At 44.0% G+C, this 20983-nt stretch overlaps 1 protein-coding gene across 5 annotated transcripts in view; it reads right to left on the bottom strand.

Annotated features, from left to right (window-relative positions):
• Nucleotides 1-20983, bottom strand: part of Dlgap2 (DLG associated protein 2) — a 724943-nt gene that overhangs the window by 291757 nt on the left and 412203 nt on the right. For all 5 annotated transcript variants that reach the window (XM_036166326.1, XM_036166325.1, XM_036166329.1 and 2 more), the window contains one exon: nucleotides 18198-18230. In XM_036166326.1, the coding sequence (XP_036022219.1) occupies nucleotides 18198-18230 (33 nt within the window). The remainder of the gene's footprint in view (nucleotides 1-18197; nucleotides 18231-20983) is intronic.

Here is a 20983-nt window from a genome sequence, read left to right as displayed (position 1 = left end):
ATTCTTCCTGGCAATCATTCCTTCAGCTAGCAACAAGAACAGTAATTGAGTATTGATCATGTTCACAATTATGCAAATGACATGAGAGCCAAGCCCTGAAGACTGTGGTCTCCCCAGAGACAGAGGTCACGCTGTAATTTGGTTCATTGAACCACTGGAAGGGACCACAGACAGTATATAGATTTCTTCTTTTACTTCTACATGTAAATGAGTTGAGTCCAAAGGAGCCTAGCTGTTCTCCAACTCTTCAGCTGTGAATCAAGAACACAACTCCCTGACTGCTGACTTCTGCGTCTATGTGGGGCCTGAGAATTGAAAACTCTATGGATCAAGATCAGCATGGGTGGGTGGGAAAATCGAAGACCACACCTTCTGCATGTCGGAATTGGAGAAAACAGGAGAAATTATGATCAACTAGAGGAGACAAAGCAAACCCTTTGCTCTTTGGGGATTTTGTTGAGTTTCCTTAAACTGCCCATTTCCTCCTTAAACTCGGCCACAAATCAGGCTTAATCAACTGAGAGCCCTTTTCCAGGATGTATTCTCCTTCTCCAGACATATCTCCTAAACCGTCCTCATATGACATTTGTTCCATCACTTGGAGAAGTCAACGTCCAGAGGGAGATAAAATTATTGTTTATTGGCCTCAGTTACACCACAGACCTGGCCCTGTCTGGATACAGATAATTTATCTGACTGGCTATCATGTGGAACCAAGACTCAGCCAGGAATCATCTATTCTATAATCATTTCTGTAATCTACCTGACTTCCGGTAAAATTACTATCTCCTTTTGACTCTACAAAGCCATCAAATACTCAAACCATTTAATGCGTATATAATTTTTAAAATTAATTTATTTTATGTGTATGGGTATTTTGTCTGCATACATGTCTTTGGAGGCCAGAAGACAGTGACAGATCCTCTGGAGTTACAGCCAGTGAGAGCCACAATGTGGGTGCTGAGAATAGAACTCAGGCCCTCCAGAAGAACAGCCAGTGCTCTTAACCACTGAGCCATCTCTCCAGCCCTTTTACTGTATGTATTAATCCATATTCTACTTTCTTAATTCCTATATCCCCAATGCTATTTATAAAATTTTGCTTTGCTAATGCATATTCCATCAAAAAAGCTGTCTAGCCAGTTTTGCAAAAATAATAATAACTATAATAATAATAAAGACCTCCAAAACACTTAGGAGATGGACATAGCTACATCTCCTCTCCAGGAAAAGCATGGAGCATGATTCCTGAGCAGCAGACCTAAGGGAAAAGCAACCATGTTGTGAATTAACTGTATTTCTAAATCTCTATGATTTAGCCAGAGGAAACAATCATGAGTGAGCACACAGATAAAGCTATGAATATATTCATAAAGGTAAAATGTATATTAGTGAAAAAAATTAGAACCAGCTTATGTAGCCATTAAAAGGGGATTAATTCAATAGATCACAGTAGTCTCACACAATTGGGATAATACATATCCACTAGAAATGATTTTCAGAAGCATCTTTAACGCTATGGGATAGCTCACAATTCACAGGCAAGTGGACAGCATAGATCACAAGGGATGGTGTGTGATGGGACTTAGTAGGAAACGCATCCATCCCTTGCTGAGACATTCCTAAAAACCCTATGATGCCAGAATCTATCTAATGAAAACTGAATCATATTCGTTTTAATGAGAAAATGGTAATATTTCCCCCTAATACAAGACACAGAGATAATGCTCACCAATGGAAAACCATGAGTTAAGTAACAAACAAATGTGTGCTTGTAATAAACACTACACTTAAAGAACAACAAAACTGGTAAACAAAATGTGAGTAAGAAGGCTGTTCACTAAGGTAGAACTGAGCTGGGAGGGGATGGGCAGGATGTGGCATCATGCTTTTAAAACAGTGGTTCTCAATCTCCCTAATGCTGTGACCCTTTTTAATACAGTTCCTCAAGCTGTGGTGACGGTCCCCCAACCTAAAATTATTTTTGTTGCTTCTTCATAACTGTGGTTTTGCTACTGTTACGAATCTTAATGGAAATATCTGATATGCAGGATATTGGATATACAAGCCCTGTGAAAGGGTCATTTGCCCGACCCCCAAAGGGTTTGCAACCCCATTGGTTGAGAACTACTGCTTTAAAAGGTCAAGATGGAAAAATCAAACAATGAACTATGGTCACAATGTTTGGCGTGCCATGTCCTCATGCACTCAACCTGTATTTAAAAATCACAGCAAGAATTTCATTTTAGGGCAAAATAAAACATAAATACACTGTGATGGTTTGAAAGAAAATGCCCCCCCAAAGGAGTGGCACTAATGGGAGGTGTGGCCTTGTTGGAGGAAGTATGTCACTGTGGAAGCAGATGTTGAGGTCCCATAATATGCTTGAGCCATGCCCAGTGAGTCAGACCACTTCCTGTTGCCTGCAAGATGTAGAACTCTCAGCTACTTCTCCAGCACCAAATCTGCCTGCATGTGTCACTGTGATAATAATGGACTGAACCTGTGAACTGTAAGTGAGCCACCACAATGAAATGTTTCCCTTTATAAGGGTTGCTGTGGTCATGGTGTCCCTTCATGGCAATCTCTAAGATACATACCTTTGTGCTGCTCATACAGCACCAGGAATAGCCAATGAGAGGCCCCTGTCCTGAGATAACCCCTAGCAAAACAGGGCAACTCTGTTCACTGGAGGCCCAAGACTCACATGCTCCATGTGATTATATCTCATTGAAATCTGCTGTTCCTACGGAACCTCATGCTGGTCTAAAATGGTAAAGCTGAAAGGCCACTGTGCATAGTTTTTTGAGTGGGAAAGTTATGATTTTTTTTTAAAAAGAGATATGACATTTCAGGAGCTAGCTGGGTGAGTGGATTATCAGGACTGTAAAGTAAGTCAGTTTGCAAACAAAACCATAGTCTCAAAGGCTTAGTAAGGAGGTGGATGTTTCTGTTTCCATCCTTTGCTGAGACACACTGGGCTCCATAAAACCATAATGGCAAAGTCCAGTCCCCGGCCTCATTTGGCTAAAGCTCTCTTCTTCCCTGTGTGCCCAGCTGATGCAAGGCTGTGGACACTTCCTCTCCAGGTCATGAGCAGGCTTGCTCCTCCCTCACCTCTGTTAGCCATGTCACTGCTGTGAGGAGGGAGAGGGAGGGAGAGGGACCAAACTTATACAAATGGATTTGAAGTTACCTGGGCAAGGGTTCTTCTGCCTGACAGAGGCGTGTGTGCGTGTGCATGCGTGTGTGCGTTTATGTGTATGTGTACAAGTGTGTGTTTGTGTTTGTGTGTGTGCATGTGTTTGTGTGTGTATACCCTTCATCAAGGAAGCTTCTCTTTACAATGGAGACTACTACTGAAGACCACAACCAATCAAAATGCAGAGCTGTGGAGCCCAGTCTCAATGGATAAAGCTACAAAACACTTCCACACCTAAGGCTCAGAGAACATTGAGGAAGAGGGGGTGGAAAGATTCTAAGAGCCAGAGGATCAGATCAGGGAGTTTGGTGTGAGATTGTGTCTCCTAGTAACATTAGAAACTGTACCCCTAAAGTCTTGCCAACATGGCCACCCAAACATGAGCTGAACAAAAATCACACTGATAAACATGCCAAACTGGAGAAATCCTGTCTCAAAAAATCAGAAAAAAAAAAAAAATGCCAAGCTGGACATGGAGACGCCCATGAGGCTTCAACTCTACACAAAGAACTGCAGCAGGCAACTAAGACTTTGCAGCACACATATGAATAACGTTCACTGGACTGAGCAGCTTATATTTAGGAATGTATATGTATCTGCATATGTGCAGATAGTAACAATTAGTGAAAAAGAGGCCATGAATTTGAAGGAGAGTAGGGAGGGGCATATGGAAGAGTTTGGAGGGAAGAAAGGGAAGGAAGAAGAAATGCTATGATCTATTATGATCTTAAAATAAAAAAATCCTGAATAAAAAGAATCTCTTATCCTTTTCCCACACTATGGTTTTTTTGTTTGTTTGTTTGTTTTTGTTTTGTGTGTGTGTGTGTGCTGTTCAATAAATGTATAGCAAAGCTTTTTGTTAAGGACAGACAGACAGAAAGACACACACAGAGGCACAACAGACATGCAGGCCCAACTCATAGGCAACAGAGATGGACAGACTAAATACACACAACAGATTACAGACACACCAGGAACTACAGACCGCAGACAGACGGAAAACATAGAGAGAAGTGGAGAAGTCAAATTTGCGCTCACTCATAGTTAAATTGAAAAAACTTCACATATTTTCATGTTTATTTTTATGTTTATATAATATATACAAATACCAAATATATATCGATATGTATTTAATAATGTATTTCCTCTCTCCCAACTCCTCCAAGATCTTTCCCGCCCTCCCACCCACCCAAATTTGTGTTTTCTCTCACTCTCTCGCTCTCCAAAAGAAGCCAGAACAAAGCGTGAAAAGTAAAATAAGCCAACAAAAAACAATAATACAAAAATTACCAAAAGAAACAAACAAATGAAAAGCAGTCATAAAAAGGTCCCATTTTGTGTTGGCCAATTACTTTGGCGTGTGGTTGATACAGCCAGGGCCGCTCCATTGGAGAAAATTGATTTTCCCTTTCCTAGCAGGTATTAATTGCAGGTAGCTTCTTGATTGGGGGTGGGAGTCTGTGTCCATTTCCCACATCTGTTGCTTGTTGTCAGTCTCATGAGTTCTAGGTGCACAAGTCCGGTTGTATCTGGAAGAGGCTATGTCTCTGTTGCCATCCATCACCTGGCTCTTGCCATCTTTCTGTCTCCTACTCTGCGTAGACTTATCCTCCTATTCCTCCATATATAGATACATAGGTGTGTCTGTGCATGATGTATAAAATCGCTCCAGTGTCTTTATATTTAAGGAAATGAGCTCCCTATTTTAAATAATTTTGTCTCAAGTAAATTTAAGATTTAAGGTGCAAACGTAAAATTAAATGTTAATTTGGATGAAAATTTAATTCAAAACATAATTTAAGAATATACTATTCATAACGGTAAAAACGTCTTGTTACTGTAGATTGACTGGTGATAACACTATTGGATTGAGTGAACTATTACCATAAGTGATTTTACCACAAAGCTGTTATTTAAATCGACAAGACTTTCATAAAAGAAAAATGGTTTTTGAGTAACTCAGGCTTTGAATTGAATTCAAAGTCATAAAGAACCCGCCATGACTATATTCAAAGGTGTTGGCATCAGAGAATTTCACTGGGGACTCACTCCGATGACACTCCTTCCTTCTGAACAGAATTCCAGCTCCCTGGCCTGGACAGCCTAGGTGAATTATCTCAGTTTAACATGCAGTGCGTAGCCCCTTCATTAAAGGCAGCTAGCTTCAAGCTGGAGTGCCCACGCTGGCCAGAGGATTTGGATTAAATTCAAATTCAGACCAGCATGTGCATGCAGTAAGCTTCAAGGGCCTGAGATGAGAAAAGAAGCCTCCTGCAAAACCTGTGGGCTGCTTATGCAAAAGCCTCAGTGCAATATCCAAAATGATGATGCTAGAACATTCTGCCCACCGGGCACACCTTCATGTGGGGGGGTAGCACGTGGATACTCCAATCACCTGAGTATGGACTTAGTCCAGATGCTGAGCCACAGTACCTGCTAGTGAGGCCTTGCTTCTTGCTCTGTAGGGCTCTCTTGAGTTCACAAAGCCTTACCTTCCAAATCTCCTCACCATCCCAGGCTAATTCCTGGACACTGAGGCTATGCTTCTTAACTAAGGATCTGCCTCAAAAATGATACCAAAACAGCCTCCAAAGAGAGTTGGCTACAGTTCGATGGAGGTGTTTCTCAATTTATTCGTTTAACTATAGGGATAAGCCTTAGATAATAATAGAGGTGCCAAGATCAATACTCAAGGTTAAGTACATTTTTATCAGAGGTGGCCTGATGGCCCTGACTTTAATACAAAGTATTTCTTCACAGAATGCCTTAATCTGTAGGGTAGTAGCTGGTTTCTTAGAAGCGGATGAGATTGCAGCCTCTTGTCATTTAAGCTCCTATAGATGGTTGGGTGAGACGTACAAGCAGTTTTTGGTGCTTACAGATTTCAGGGTTCTGGACCCCCTTGCAGAGAGGGGCTGAGCATCCACAGCATCTAAAGAGCCATCCACAAGTTGAGTTCCCAGAGTCTAGCTCTCAGCTATGGCCTTTATGCAGTCCCCTATGCCCTGGTACCCTGGGTTGCAATGCCTTCCTGTAGCCAAGGATTTGAGTGACTCTCCCCACAGTTGGAGCGCCTTGCTGCATCCTGGGCTCTATCACAATACATATAATGTCATAGAACATACAGTATGACTATGACGTTTTCCTGCTAGCTCTCTTGTTTTGCAAGCACAGGGCTCTAAGTGTCACAGGCACTCTATATACACAGGCCACATGAGCTAAGTCACTGTTTCAATAGTCCCAATTAAAAAAAACAAAAACAAAAACAAAAACACCTCAACTGACATGCTAGCTGAAGCTGCCAACTCAAACTCAATGTGCCTAAAATGACATTAGTCCCAAAATGAGGATGCTACAACACTTCTTAAATGTGAGGATAACTTCCCTTTTTTTTTTTTTTGTGAGACAAAAAAAAAAAAAAAAAAGAAACTATCCAGGATTTGACAAAATGGGCATAATGAATTCACTCTCATTTTATTATTCAAACGCAAAATCATCATGACTATTTTAAAAAGTAATATGAGGCCAGCTTTCCATATATATTCCAGTTAGATCACTCAGCAGCAATCTTTAATCAGCATCAAAACTGCACTCGAGATTCTCAATGTAGGTTTGGTTGATTCTGAGGATTCTTTTTACATTATATTCCAGAGCCCCTAACCAGACATCCTCAGAAAGACCCAAGGAGGAATCACACTCTGCTCAGGTGTCTCTGGGAACTTGTTCAGAACAGCCCACACCTCTTGTCTGGCCTCTCTTCCCCTGCTAGTACACCCTGCCGCAGCGGAGGTGGGGCAAGTCTGGGGCCAGCACCTTCCCTCTGAGGTCCCCATGCATGGAGATCCCCCACTCTGCTTTCTAGCCATGATTATGTCGGGACTTAGGTTTGGATGGCATCTCCCCTCTAGGACTCTGTGGGAGGACAGTTGCAGGGAAGAAATCTGCAGTGGGTTGGCAAACAGCTGCCATGCTCCTGCTGTGGCAGCTCTCCACACATGGCACAGATGCAGCAATGTGTCCACTCTGCAACGTTCCTTTTGAATTCTACAGTTCCACTGAGGAGTAATTGTGAGACCTGGACCACAACCAAGGTACATGGTGTGACATTGTTTCACCCATGTCTATTGTGTGGAATTACAGCCACAACTAAGATAATTAGCACATTGGTCACCTCACCTGGGACCTCCTGTGCATGTGTGTTATGAAAATACAAAAGGTCCCCTCTCTTAGATTCTACACACACAGTCCTGTATTGTCAATCTCCATTACAACATTGAAATATTAGACCTCAAGAACAAACTTATAGCTACAGGTTATACCCTCCAACAAACAAGCATCCCAATTCCTCTGACTCAACCCTGATGACCACCAATCTACTCTAACCTTTCTAACATCAACTCTTTCACCTTTCACATTGCTATGGCTTAGACCTGAAATATCCCTCAAGCTCATGTGTTGAAGACTTGGGTCCTAGTGCAGTAGTATTCTAGGTGAGACCTTTGAGAGCTGATGGGTTGAGGCGCTGACCTCACGGATACATTTATGGTTAAATAGACTATGTAATGGAAGCTGTAGGTTGAAACAGGTCATGGGGCATACCACTGAGGGCCCACCTTATCCTGCACTGGGCTCCTTCCTCTCTCACACTGTTCCAAGGCTGCCATGAGGTAAGCAGCTTTCAAAGTACCATTCACTCCTGCTGTGTTATTGTAACTCACTACAGAAACAACAGGACCATCTGACCTCTGAAGCCATGGACCTAAATAAATCTTCTATTTTTAAGTCAGTCTCAAGTGCTCTGTCACAGCCATGCAAAGCCATGCAATATTTCTTTTCCGTGCCTGACTTGTTTAACTGAACAAACTGCCCTGGTTCCCCGTGATATTATTAATGACAGGATTTCATCCTATCTGTGCTGAATAGTGTCTGTCTCTCTGTCACACACACACACACACACAAAAGGGAGAGGGAAGGAGAGAGGGAGGAAGGCAGAGTGAGAGAGAGAGAGAGATTCTCTCCCAAGGAGAAAAATTGTTCTGAGAGACAGATGTAAAATATTTTTATAGCTACACCTTAAAGAAATAACAAGTGTTAAAGGAAATGAAAAGAATCCATCCATCTATCTCCTTCCATACCTGAAGCTTTGAAGTGTATGATTCAAAGACAACCCACCTAGAATCCATAGAGTCTACTTAGACATCAAACGTCTAGATGTGGGGCTCAGATTTCTCAAACAACATACTGATAATATTCATCACATCCAGTGTACCTACAACTCTATTCCAGCTGCCCATTCACTCTGTTCCTTAGACTAAGAACTATCCTGTTCACATCTGTTTTTCCCCCCACACCTAAAATGATGCCCAACAAACAGACTTGGAATAAAGAATTGAAGCTGGTTGATTATCAGTAATAGAGACATTTATAACATCAAACATGGGAGCCACTGAGTCCTACTGTTTCTCAGTCTTTGTTCTGATCACTGAAACTGTCAAACTGCCTTGACACAGGGGCACTATGTCCTGTCTTGTGAAGCAGCTCTTAGGACTCAGTGACCCTGGGTCGTTAGGTAATAAAGGGAGAAGGCCGGATGCTAACCAAGCTTGTTCAACTCAGCCTCTGTGTTTGCCCGAAGCAGACCAGGACAGTCACCATTCTAACATGGATGGAGGAGGGGCTTAGGAGCTTCTAAGGCTTCACTGAGGTGCTGTAGACAACTGACAGCTTCTGGGGAGGAAGAGTTGGGTTTCTTTAAGGGTAAGGCTATTGGTAGATTGACTACACTCTCGTGAATGGCCTCATACCCAGGAGTATACAGACAGCACAAGTTAAAATTGATGGGTTATTGTGGGGTGGGGAGGAGGGAGGGAGGAAGAAAGAGAAGGTGGGGGATGACAAGAGAAGAGAGTGTGTAGAGGTAGGGAGGTGGAGATGGAGACAGCCAGAGATTGGAGAGGACTAGAGCAAAACAGTGTCTTCTGGGAAGAGGAGGGGGTGAATATGATCAATACACATTGCATGACATTCTCAAAGAATTAATGAAGATATTATTTTAAATGCGCGTGCGCGCGCGCGCGCACACACACACACACACACACACACACACACACACACGAATAACCAAAAAAATCCCAACGAACTTCAAAATAAAGGCTTCGGTCTGTAGACACACATGCAAATACCCAATGTCAAGGCCCAGAAATGTTAAAATAAGAACACGAAGCCCAAGAAGCTATGTTCTGTAACTCGTCTCTAGTTAAGGCAAAGCTGCAACACTGGCTCCCAGCTGCTAGTACAGCTCTTTGCACATGTGGAACTTGTGATTGCTCCAGGGAAGGTGATGACCTCTGACGTGAGGCAGGAGTCCCAACAGAGGACACAGACAACAGAAGAGATTCTGTAGCGAAGCCTGTGTGTGTGCGTATGACTAAGTTCATAACAGTTGAGTAATCAATGTTCACAATTGGTGGCTTTCTTTTCCTAACATTTTATGTTCTACTTTACTTTCGATTTCTAGAACTCTCTCAGTGAACATGCCTAAAGAAGATTCAGGGTTCAGTTCTCGAATTATGCCATTTTTGCCTATATGCTTCAAAGCCTTACCATTCGGGCAAAGTTAAACCACTGCTCTGAACATGTCTCCCTGCTTGGTGCAGCCACCAATCGGGTGGTTGTATCTATTTCTCTGCACCAATGAAGAGGGGAGGGATATTTAACTCAAATGTTAGAAAACCAGCCATCTATCCAGTTCGCCTTTGGAATGCCAAAAACACCATCCACGCACCCCACTGGAAGGGTTCTCCTGTCCCCGATGCAGTGTCACCATTTGCCAGCCTACGTCAGTGGTTTACTTATTCTAGGCTCAGAGCCTGAGTTCTGGGTCCTTAGATCACAAGATTAGCTTGGTGCTGGGGGTGGGGGGGAGACCAATAATTCTGTGATGGGTTCTTCTCGTTCCAAGGTCATTCCACACACAGAGAGATGTGAAAGCCTCAATCATTCAATACTCATATCACCGCTAGTGAGATGGGACAATCAGAGAGAAAGCACCACAATGGATATACTTACTTCCACAGCAACATGGGACCTGGGGAGGAGGGATTCTCCTGTCTGCCATCACATGAAAAGAGAAACTACATCTAAAGCCCAGATTTATAGACACAAACACTGCATCGAGGACAGCAAATAGGAGGTAGATCGGACCGGGCTGGCATCACCTGTCCTTCTAGGTGCTGGGACAACTGCTTTGTTCTACGTGGAATGACTTTCTAGCACATTCCACATGCACTGTGGCATTTCATGTAGGCTGTGAATTCCTTGAGTTCATCTTTTCTTTCGGATGAATTTGTGTGTGTGTGTGTGTGTGTGTGTGTGTGTGTGTGTGTGTGTGTGTTTTATATAAAGCTATGAGATGCAGCCAAGAGGACACAAAATTCAAGAGAGGCTGGAGGCATCTACCCAAAGGCACATGACAAGGGCAGGGGGCCCACGATGGTACAGAGGAAAAGGGGAGAATACAGCTTAAAATTCTAGTTCACAGCTGGGCCTTGAAATTTTTGTTTGTTTGTTTTGTTTTGAGACAGGGTTTCTCTGGGTAGCTTTGCGCCTTTCCTGGAACTCACTTGGTAGCCCAGGCTGGCCTCGAACTCACATAGATCCTCCTGGCTCTGCCTCCCCAGTGCTGGGATTAAAGGCGTATACCACCACAGCCCGGCTTATTGGTGAAATTATTAAGGCCACTCCATGTAGTTAAAGGGGAGGTTTATTTTGCGGGGTAGCTTACAAATAAAGGGATAAGTTGCAGGGTCTGGGAAAGGTATGGCGCAGTCTGGCCGTGTTCTCTGGAGAACTCTGCTCAGTCAGTCTACCTCCAGCATCAGGGTCCTGGAACCAAGAGAGGCCTCTCCTCTTGATCTTGGGTCTTCAGTGTCCTCTCTCAGCCCCGCCTTGTAGGCATGACCATTACCGAAGCTTCAATGGAGGTTGGAACTTCCAGGCCGAGGCTGGGATAGCTACCCACTACACATGCCTTTAATCCCAGCACTCTCGAAGAAGAGCCAGGCAGATCTCTGTGAGTTTGAGGCCAGCCTGCTCTCCAAAGCAAGTTCCAGGAAAGGCACAAAGCTACACAGAGAAACCCTGCCTCGAAAAACCAAAAAAAAAAAAAAAAAAAAAAAAAAATTAATTCTAGTTCACCCAAGTTCCCAAACTCTACTGTTCAAACAGGGGCTGTTTCTTTCATATCCTTTCTCCTCCAAAGGGGTCTAAGACCAGTGACTGATGGCAAGTTTCTCTGTAGACACCTGAGAGGAAAGGCTAGAGCCCCCATCTGGACCATGGGAAGCTGCCAAAGTTACTCATAACATAAATGCTTCTTCCTTGATTTTCAAAGAGCTCTGGTGCCTGCTACGGTATTTGCCAATGGGACACATCATATTCAGGTGAAAAGTGGAAGGAAAATGGGTTGTAAAATGAGACACCGAGCTTCTGCTGATGTCTCCATCTCAGGTGCACCCAGCTTCTCGGTGTTTCTGAGAGCGGAAGATCATTCCTCCCAAGGATGCTAACTGAGCTGATCAGCAAAGCGATGCTGAGTTTGGAGTGCTTTATGGTCACCCTGGGATGTCAAGGGCCACTGGGTTTCCTTCCAAAGTGGCAACCTCTGACGCCGAAGACAGAGGTCACCTGCTATCCCGCACTGAAATTCTCTCCAGGGCCACTCACTGCTTTGGTTATTGTGGAAGAGCTTATTATGAATTACTAGGAGTTTCTCTGATACTTTTTCTTTATTATTCAATGGAATTACCTATTCTGAATATATTTCCCAAATATGATTCAAAATGCAACCATAAGACATAGCACTATCACCAAAAAATGGACAACACTGCAACCATACCCATCCTGAGACCTGATATTTAAATTAGCCAGTGGCCATGATGTTCCTGAGCAAATGGATGAGGGAAAATAGTCATCATGCCAGCTGACTGTCTACATCTCAGATTCTGGATATTATTTATAAAAAAGAAAGAAACTCAACAATCAGAGCTCATTTGTGCCTTTATATCATTCGGCATAAATGCATAATTGTCCCAGTCTCAGACACCAGATGCTGTGTGCAATGCATCCTCACTTTCACTTTATCTTATCACATTTCATCTGTGGCTTCAACTAATTCTAAACGTAGCATTTACAAAATTGCCTTGGTTGTTAGTAGGAGCAGGTATCCTAGCTATATCCATTTTCCCAGAAATACACAGCTATGAGTAGGAAGGACTGGGCCAGGTACTGTGGAGGTATTCAGTTCAGAAAAAAAAAAAAAAATGTTGGGAACGCTGTGCTGAGCTCAGTGTGTGGCACACATTATACTCCCATAGGTACTGCTGGAAGAAAGCTGGAAGCAATGTGTAGTTAATGTACTGCACAGAGATATGGGATGAATCCATGCAGGGCCGTGTATCCATGATGGAGAGCTCCCAGAAAAACCCACCTGGAGCATGGAGACTCTGCCAGTCAGGAGATCTTTCCCTAGACCATTGTTCTCTACTGTATGTGTAAACACTAACCTCTGATGAAGTAGTGTATGCAAAGGGTTCTGTGCATCTTCAAGGCTCTTTATAAACACACACACACACACACACACACACACACACACACACACACTCCTTCCTCTGTTCTTTTGTCTTCCACCATAAAAGCCTTTGGCAAACCTACTGCACCTGGTAACTGGGGATTAGCATGTGGTAACCAGAGAATTGGCAGTGTTTAACAGGTGGCCAGGGAGGTTAGAACGGCAAGCCAGTTCAAATGGTGACAACTTTGAACATGGAAAACACCCTGTGGGCAAGGAGGAAAACACCCTGGATAAAACCGGAGGACCTGTTTGATCTGACCTACACTTTAGAAGCAGGGGCTTACAGCTGGCCTTAGAGATGTCTTTCCTATCTAGAAGGGCCTTAGGGAAGTGAATCAAGAGATATTGTGCCCCACCTTGACAAGGGGATCATGGGATTCTGCCACAGCATCCAAGTGCACCTGAACACCAAGCGAGGCTTGAATTTGTGCAAGGGTTTCCAAGAAAGGCATGAGTGCTAGATGAGTACCTGCTAAATGTCACACAAGCTGCAAGTTCACAAAAGTGAGAGCAAGGAGCCAGGTGAGTACTCATGGGACAGGCAGTGAACAGGTGACAGGTCCCCTGGCTGCTTATCATCTTTCCGCTGCAGTGACAAGCTTCCTTCGAAAAGGCCCTGGATCCTTCCAAGGCCACCTCCTCTCACAATTTCTGATTTGTCATTTTCTCCTTGTGATCCTCTTTTCTTTATTTTGAGTCAATTATAACATTTAAAATCGGCGATGCTCTTCGGAGCACTTTCCTTTTACCAACAAATCAAGCTCCAAGTGTCGGAGCACTTGACGTGGCTGCTTCTCTATTTCTAGACCTCTTCTCCTCTTCTTATTCTGCTTCACATGGAACTGTGCCACTTTCTCCAGCCTGCACTCTCTCTGCAAGTGTCAGTAGATCTGTCAACTTGAAGGGAAAGGGTCCTGGGGACTGTCGTCTGTACATTCTCTTGGCTCTACTCAAGAGTATCTCTTTGTACCACACTCCTCAACTTCACGTGGAGGTCTGATCATGTTTTATTTATTTGGTTTCAATTTCAGGAACTTTTAGATCAAAGTGGCAATACACATCTTTATTTCCAGGGGGAGAAAAAAATCTTGGCCTTGGCTATTTTGACTACTCCTCTCCCTGTTTCCCTCCATTCTCAGATTCTCCCATGGTCACGTTACAGTATTTCTGTAGTCATCTTCCATGCCTTTTTATAGTACCCTTTTTACTTTCTATGTGGAGCTCCAGGCAACATGCTCATACCTGTTTTCTAGTTTACTAAGTCTCCCTTCAGCTCCACCTGCTCCACCCTATAATTTCCCCCAGTCGTCAAATGAAAAGATTCCGTTTATTTTTCACTATTTTGCTCTGTGATCATTTCATACTTGCCACTTCTCACACTGGGGTTCCTTTCCTTTGGAAAACACATTTAGTGGCTTCCACCACACCTGATACCTATATGCCTGTTTCCAGTGCTTTGGTTGTCTGCTCTACTGCTGTCTCCGTCCTCCCCTGAAGTGTGTTCTCATGGTTTATAACGCTCGGCTCGCCTCTGCTTATTTAAGGTGGGGATGGCTTGTTTGCTGAGAAGGGGCTGTGGTTTTGATCCAGAGCACTTGGGTCCCAACAAAGTCAGGAAAACAGCTTTCACATGAACTTCATCCCATTTCCCTTCCTCACCACACAGGTGAGAGAACCAGGGTTGTACTCATGCTTCGGACATCTGTTTATGGTGAGTAACATGTTCCACCAACAGCCTCAGGTATGTAACACAGATTGTCGATCTACCATTGGCCAGTGTTTTCATAGCTCTGTCCTCATTGGTAGGGAAACATCTGAATGTCTAGGCTTACTTTGAGGGGGGCTCATTTGCATGTCTCTACCACCCAGTGTTCTAAGGCACAGGCTATACATTATATCTGCTCAGGTGGTGAGAACTACATCCTTACCCTGGGCCTCTCATTGCTCAGTCTCAGATCATGCTTATTCCCCCACCCTGTGTGCGTGCACGTGTCTTTCTCTCTGTCTGTCTTTCTATGTCTCCATTCTCTCTCCTACTGCCCCCCACATACACCTACTGCAATTGGAAGAATTTCTGTATGCTTTGAAGCACCTTTCTGGGCTATGATCAGGAAAAGAGACCTTGTGCATCAGCTTAGGTTTCCAAAGTCCTGATCTCCTCCGGGGCAACTTTTACATCCATGTCCCCCACAACCCCAGCAGGGTTCCTTCAGGTTTGCAGGAAAACACGAACTATCCCATGTTCCTGGAAGACTGGCTGGCTGGCAGAGGCCTCAGTTCCTAGGCAACGCTAATTCTTCTGGAGTGCCTGGCTCATGTCGAGAACTTAATAAAAGCTGGTTATCTTCTATTCACTATCCAAGAACAGCAGTTAAGAAAGGCCACTGTTATCCAAAGCACAGAATTAAAAGGTATACTCTTAAAGAGAGCATATGTACAGCAATCTCATCCTCCTCTCTAGTGAGACAGAATAGGCTGTGGGTGGGACAGACATGTTTCTCTGTCCATTTTGCAGAAAGCACCTGACTCATTAGCCCCATTGTTTAGAAGTCTTGAAACCCCAGGACTGATGACACCCATTTATTGAGGGTGAAGAGCAGTGGAGAGATTTTCCATTGTTCAGAGTCACTTATGGGGAAAATCTTGGAGTTCTTGTACTAAAAAATCAAGAGCACAATGCTCCCAAGTGCATTACTTCTTAGTCACGCTTTATGAAGGGAGGAGAGCAGAAATAAAAGATTCTGTATGTCTGAACAAAATTCTCAGAGAAATGTTTACTTTTGTGTGTTTGGATGATCATCATCATATAATAATAAATAATAATGATAAAAACCAGAGAGAAAATATTTTACCATATGAGTTTAGAGATTATTTTAAAACTTAAAATTTTCCTTTGGGCTGAAATTTCTAACAAAGAACATTACCAAAATGTAGACTTACATGACCACCACAACATCTTCAAGTTTACACTCAAGGAGTCTTGTTGGAGAATGCTTTGTACTAAAATTCCATGCCGGTACTTTTTAGAATATGCCCGCATGTAAATTACTTCATAATAGTTTGGTTTTCCTTTTTAATTAGGTTACATGGTGTGAGCCTAAGAAATCTCTAGAGCATCACCATGGACCTGACAAGCTCTCCCAGCCCACCATGATGCATTTTCTCAAGTCAAACTCTAACTGTAAACAGACAAATCCATGAACCTGTATATTTGTAGCACCTTCTAGCATCTGTATTTTCTACTGTGCTCTTGTTAAAAAGCAAAGGTTAACACACATCCACCAATAAAGTCTGAAAAGGGTGATATACTCTTATTTTCCTATGTTAAAAGGACAGATTATGTCACATGTAGATTTTGAAATGTCAAGATGAGCTAACAAGCAGTCGAAAAGGTGATTGTGACAGTTCAAGCCTTGGGTTGGTGAGTTATTCCCACCAATGGAATTGCCCCTCTCTCTAGTATGCTTGCTCCTTGGGGGAGGTCTCTACATGGGCACACACTGTAGCCTCCACCTCCTGACAGTGCTAGCAGACCCAGGGATAATCAGGTTGCCCTGCACTTCCAGGGTTCACAGTGGAGCCACCTCTCTGTTCTTGCTAGGAAGAGGGTGGCAAACAGCAAATCCATACATATCCACCTCATTAAATACACAGCCTCCAAGATTCAGAGCTTCACAATATAGGCCATGCAGGCAATTTGCATATTGAAGCCTTGATCTACATTTCATATATGATTAAAAGGCTGGGTACTCTGAAAAATCTGGCTTAGTCATTACAGGGACTCACAGCTGGAGAATTCTGAGCCCTCTCAGTCAACTTTGCTCCCAGTCTCATTTGTTTGACAGATACTATCTTCTGAGATGATGCTAATTATTCCATTCCTACGGAGAAACAGCTCTCTCCAAAAGAACTAACCATTAAAATGCAAATAGGCGTCCCCCACTTCACTGGTTAACCAGGAAGGGCTGTAACAGCTTTCTGACAGGAGGGGGAAGCTCCCTCAGCTGCGTTTCAGCCTGGTCCTCTCAAGGAGGCATGTCCAGCTTTGAGCCTTGTACTGCAGAGTCCTCTGGCTCTGATCCCTTCCCTGTGATAGCATTTCTAAGTGAATGCATAGACACCACTGAAGAAAAAAAAAAAAGCTGATTCTGAATTCTACTCACTGTACCCGGCCAGCTCTCACTTAGACTAATTACTTAAATGATTTAAAAACCTATGAATATTCACATGCTGGTGCTTCTGAAAAACAAAGCCCAGCTGAGCCCAGGCAGCCCCTCCTCCCTTCCTCTTGTTTGGAGCAGTTCAACTTGCATGACTGAACCAGCCCCTGAGAGGGCCTCCGAGGAGTCTGGTCAGGAAGGAAAGAGCAGCCAGTTTCACCAAGAAGCAGACCAGGACCTCCACTTGGGCTGGAGGTCCCTCCTAACCTTCCAGGTCCCTCCACTTGGACAGCTGGAACTATTCCTACTTGTACATGAGGTCCACCCTGGCTCCTCTTCACTATTTACAAGTGGATCCATCCTAGAGCAATACACACGGTGGTGTGAGCTGACAAAAATCTGTGATGTGCAAGTGAGCAATACACACGGTGGTTAAGCAAGGACAGGCATGCAATGGTACCCTCGAGTGTCTAGGACGAGATGTGGACCTACCCTCCCACATCGCTGGGGGTAGGGACAACAACTCTTACCAAGCAGAGACTTGGGTCCTTCCTGGACACAGCACCACTGTCCTGGGAAATCTCAAAAGGAATCTATCTCCTTTCTTGGCAACCACTCCCCCTGTAGTGTTCCAGCCATGGCCGTCCTACATCCAACCTCCAAAGCGTGCTTTACCGGAACTGGGAGATGCCCTTGGGGACAGCACATCGCACACAGTGCACTACCCCCAGCAGACAGAACACTTGTGTTATTAGAACAGGCAGATGAAACTCATTTGAATCTGCTCAGGCTGTGACACAGGTTTACTTCCTATCTTCTCTAGTACTCACGGCACACTGGAACTTTCAACAGGAAGTGGGAAAGAATCAGCTTTTTTTTTTTGGGGGGGTAGTATTTTTAAAGCTAGCAAATGCATATTGACATCTATTGCCTGGAGAAAACTGGCTATAATTTCTAAGTACAATACAGAAAAGAAAATATTGCCAACAGGTCACCATGTTGATTTCTTATCAGAGAGAAACTCCTGCCTAGCACTCATGTGTTCTGCTCTGTGTCACTCACGTTTCCCATCAACACCACAAACAATATGCTTTCAACTTCAAAACTGTCACACGCATGCATTGAAGCAGCAGTGTGTGACCACCAAGTCAACGCATGGGACACGCTGGTGCCCCACCCACTAGAGCAGAAGAAAGGTACTCACCCTCTGGCTCTCCACAAAGTGTGCACTGAGACTCTGTAGAGAGAAGAGAGAGAGAAGGGTTAGCCATGGCTGTGACTACAGACTGCTCATGAATGCAGGCAGCCACAGCAGCCTCACACAACTGGAGCTCCACTGGCCAGAGTCCCCGAGACCTTAGCACAGAGCTGCTCTGGCCTAGCAGTTCAGCAAGTTTCATTTAAAACCCAGACTTTATTAAGATAACAATCTCTCTGTTGTATGCATAAGTGCACATCAAATACATTTTCATAAATGTACAGTGCTCAACACTTGCAAGATACTTAGATGAAATTAAAATGGTGGTGTTACTATTTTCAATAGCTAAACATTTGACTACAGTTCTATTAAAATTACAGTTGTGATGATGATGATCTTTAGATACAGAAAGTATATCATATCTCAACAAAGACACCCAAATCCACCAGTTCTGACTGAGTTCTCCATAAATAAGTCCACTGATGGTTCTTTAGAATGGACAGAGATACTTAGGACCATGTTATCTGCAGTATACAACTCTGGGAAGTCATAGCACCATAGTATAGAGGTAAGTGTAGGAAGACTGGTAATTGCTTACAATGTAGACCTAACCGTAAACACACACACACACACACACACACGCACACACACACACACGCACACACACACACACGCGCACACACACACACACACGCGCACACACACACACACATACACACACACACATACACACACACACATACACACATACACACACACACACACATACACACACACACACACACACACACACACACACACACACACACACTATCCATTCCCAGAACTCTAGGACATGAGAAAGCCAAAGATATCCCTGGGGAGCAGGGAGAGAATTAAAAGTTTGACTCTCTGGTTGACTATTGGGTACACAAAGCATAATGTCATCCAGTTGCTCCTGGCACACATAGCGTAAGAGGACATGGTGACCTGGGTGTATATCCAGAGAGTTTGAAATGCACAGGCAGGGAAATTTCTGTATCAGTCATATACATTATGATACACACTCATGGTAACCTTTATATGTCTGGACACATATAAGGGGGTACCCAAGGCATGATGACTTCTGTGTCCACCTAGACACAATGTTGGAGTATACAGGCATGGTGACCTCTGTGCATTCCCCCACACACTTTGGGTGCATAGACATGGCAACCTCATCATGTATCCAGGCACATACCTGAAGTACAATGACATAAAGACACACAGCAGGGTTCAAAAAGCCCAGTGGTATCCCACGGCACCCACATGATATAAGCAGCAGGCAGTATGCAGTGTGTTGACTCTGCACACACTTTTTGGAGGAGATGCAGATCTGACGGGGACCCACGAGCCCCACTGGAAACAGATGCTAAAACTTACATGGAGGCAGTCGACAAACATGCATGATGCCATTGGTGGGGCAGTGCTCCCTTTATGCTGACACAGCCAGCAGGAACTCCCACACAAAAAACCAAGAATCAAAAACATAACCTATTTCAGCTTCAACATCCACCCCAGCATCCAGGAGTTAGGAACCATCTTGACCTGCAGCCCTGTCTCATTGAAAGACACAGCTGTAAACGCCTATGCTAGCTAAGCTAGCTCCACAGAGTGGGTAAAGTGTTTGCTGTGTAAACTCCATAGCCTGAGTTCAAATCCCCACAACCCAATAAAAGCTGGAAGCGGTAGCACACATATCTTTAATCCCAGCATCACCCCACAGAAATATAGGGGGTGGAGATAAAAATCATATGGGCCAGCTATCCCAGCACAAGCAGCAGTGAGCTACAGGAACCTATCTCCAACATCTGGAAGGTGGGGGCCAACACTAGGCATTGTTCTCTGATCACCAAGTGTGCTCTTCTCTGCACCCACACTCATGCATGTATAGACTCACTCATTCATTACACACACACACACACACACACACACACACACACACACACCCGAGCCTGACACAAGTGGGCTTGCCAGCATGAGCATATGCTTACAATCACTACACTGCAGGTTTGGAGGTGGGCATTCCCGCGCACGCATGTGAACACACACACACACACACACACACACACACACACACACAGAACCTATGCTGCCGGTGTTTTGTTTTGCTACACACACACACACACACAAAAAAAAAAAAAAAAAAAAAAAAAAAAAAAAAAAAAAAAAAACCAACAACAACAACAAAACAAAACAAAACAAAAAACCTATGCTGCCGGTGTTTAGTTTTGCTTTCAATGCTCAAACTCAGGCCAAGATACACCCCCACAGGAAAGGAGCCCCTCAACTTGAGCATGAAGTTTCTAAACGAAGCCACAAGAACTTTACACAATGTCTAGGTACATAATGCTACGCACACACAGGTTAACAGTCTTGCTGGGGCCCCGACCTCAGGAGAACAGTGACAGAGTGCAAGGCAGCAATGTGCCCTATAGGGCACCCACTGTGGGTCACTACAGCCTTATGCAAGGAAAAGCAATACCCAGTACTACCTTCAGCAGTTACCAACCCATTTCCCTGCTCTGTGGGCCTGAGGTCAATGCTGCTGCTTTCCTGGTATGTGAACTGGACCTTAGTCCTGGCTCTGTGCCATGGATTTCAATGCAAAGAGTCCATGCCAGCCACGAACCATAGTTAGGATCTTTCCCCAGAGATTTTACCTCATCCCAGTTGACACACTGTGGCAGCACACTAAGGTGGTTTTCAGTGAATTAGAACCTACAAGTCAAGATCACCCAGAAGTCCCCAGAATTGAGGCATCAGCTCAGCCA

Source organism: Onychomys torridus, chromosome 17, assembly GCF_903995425.1.
Source record: "Onychomys torridus chromosome 17, mOncTor1.1, whole genome shotgun sequence".
NCBI classification, from domain to species: Eukaryota; Metazoa; Chordata; class Mammalia; order Rodentia; family Cricetidae; genus Onychomys; species Onychomys torridus.
Note: the sequence above shows the minus strand (reverse complement) of the source record. Positions and strands in the feature narration are given on the sequence as shown.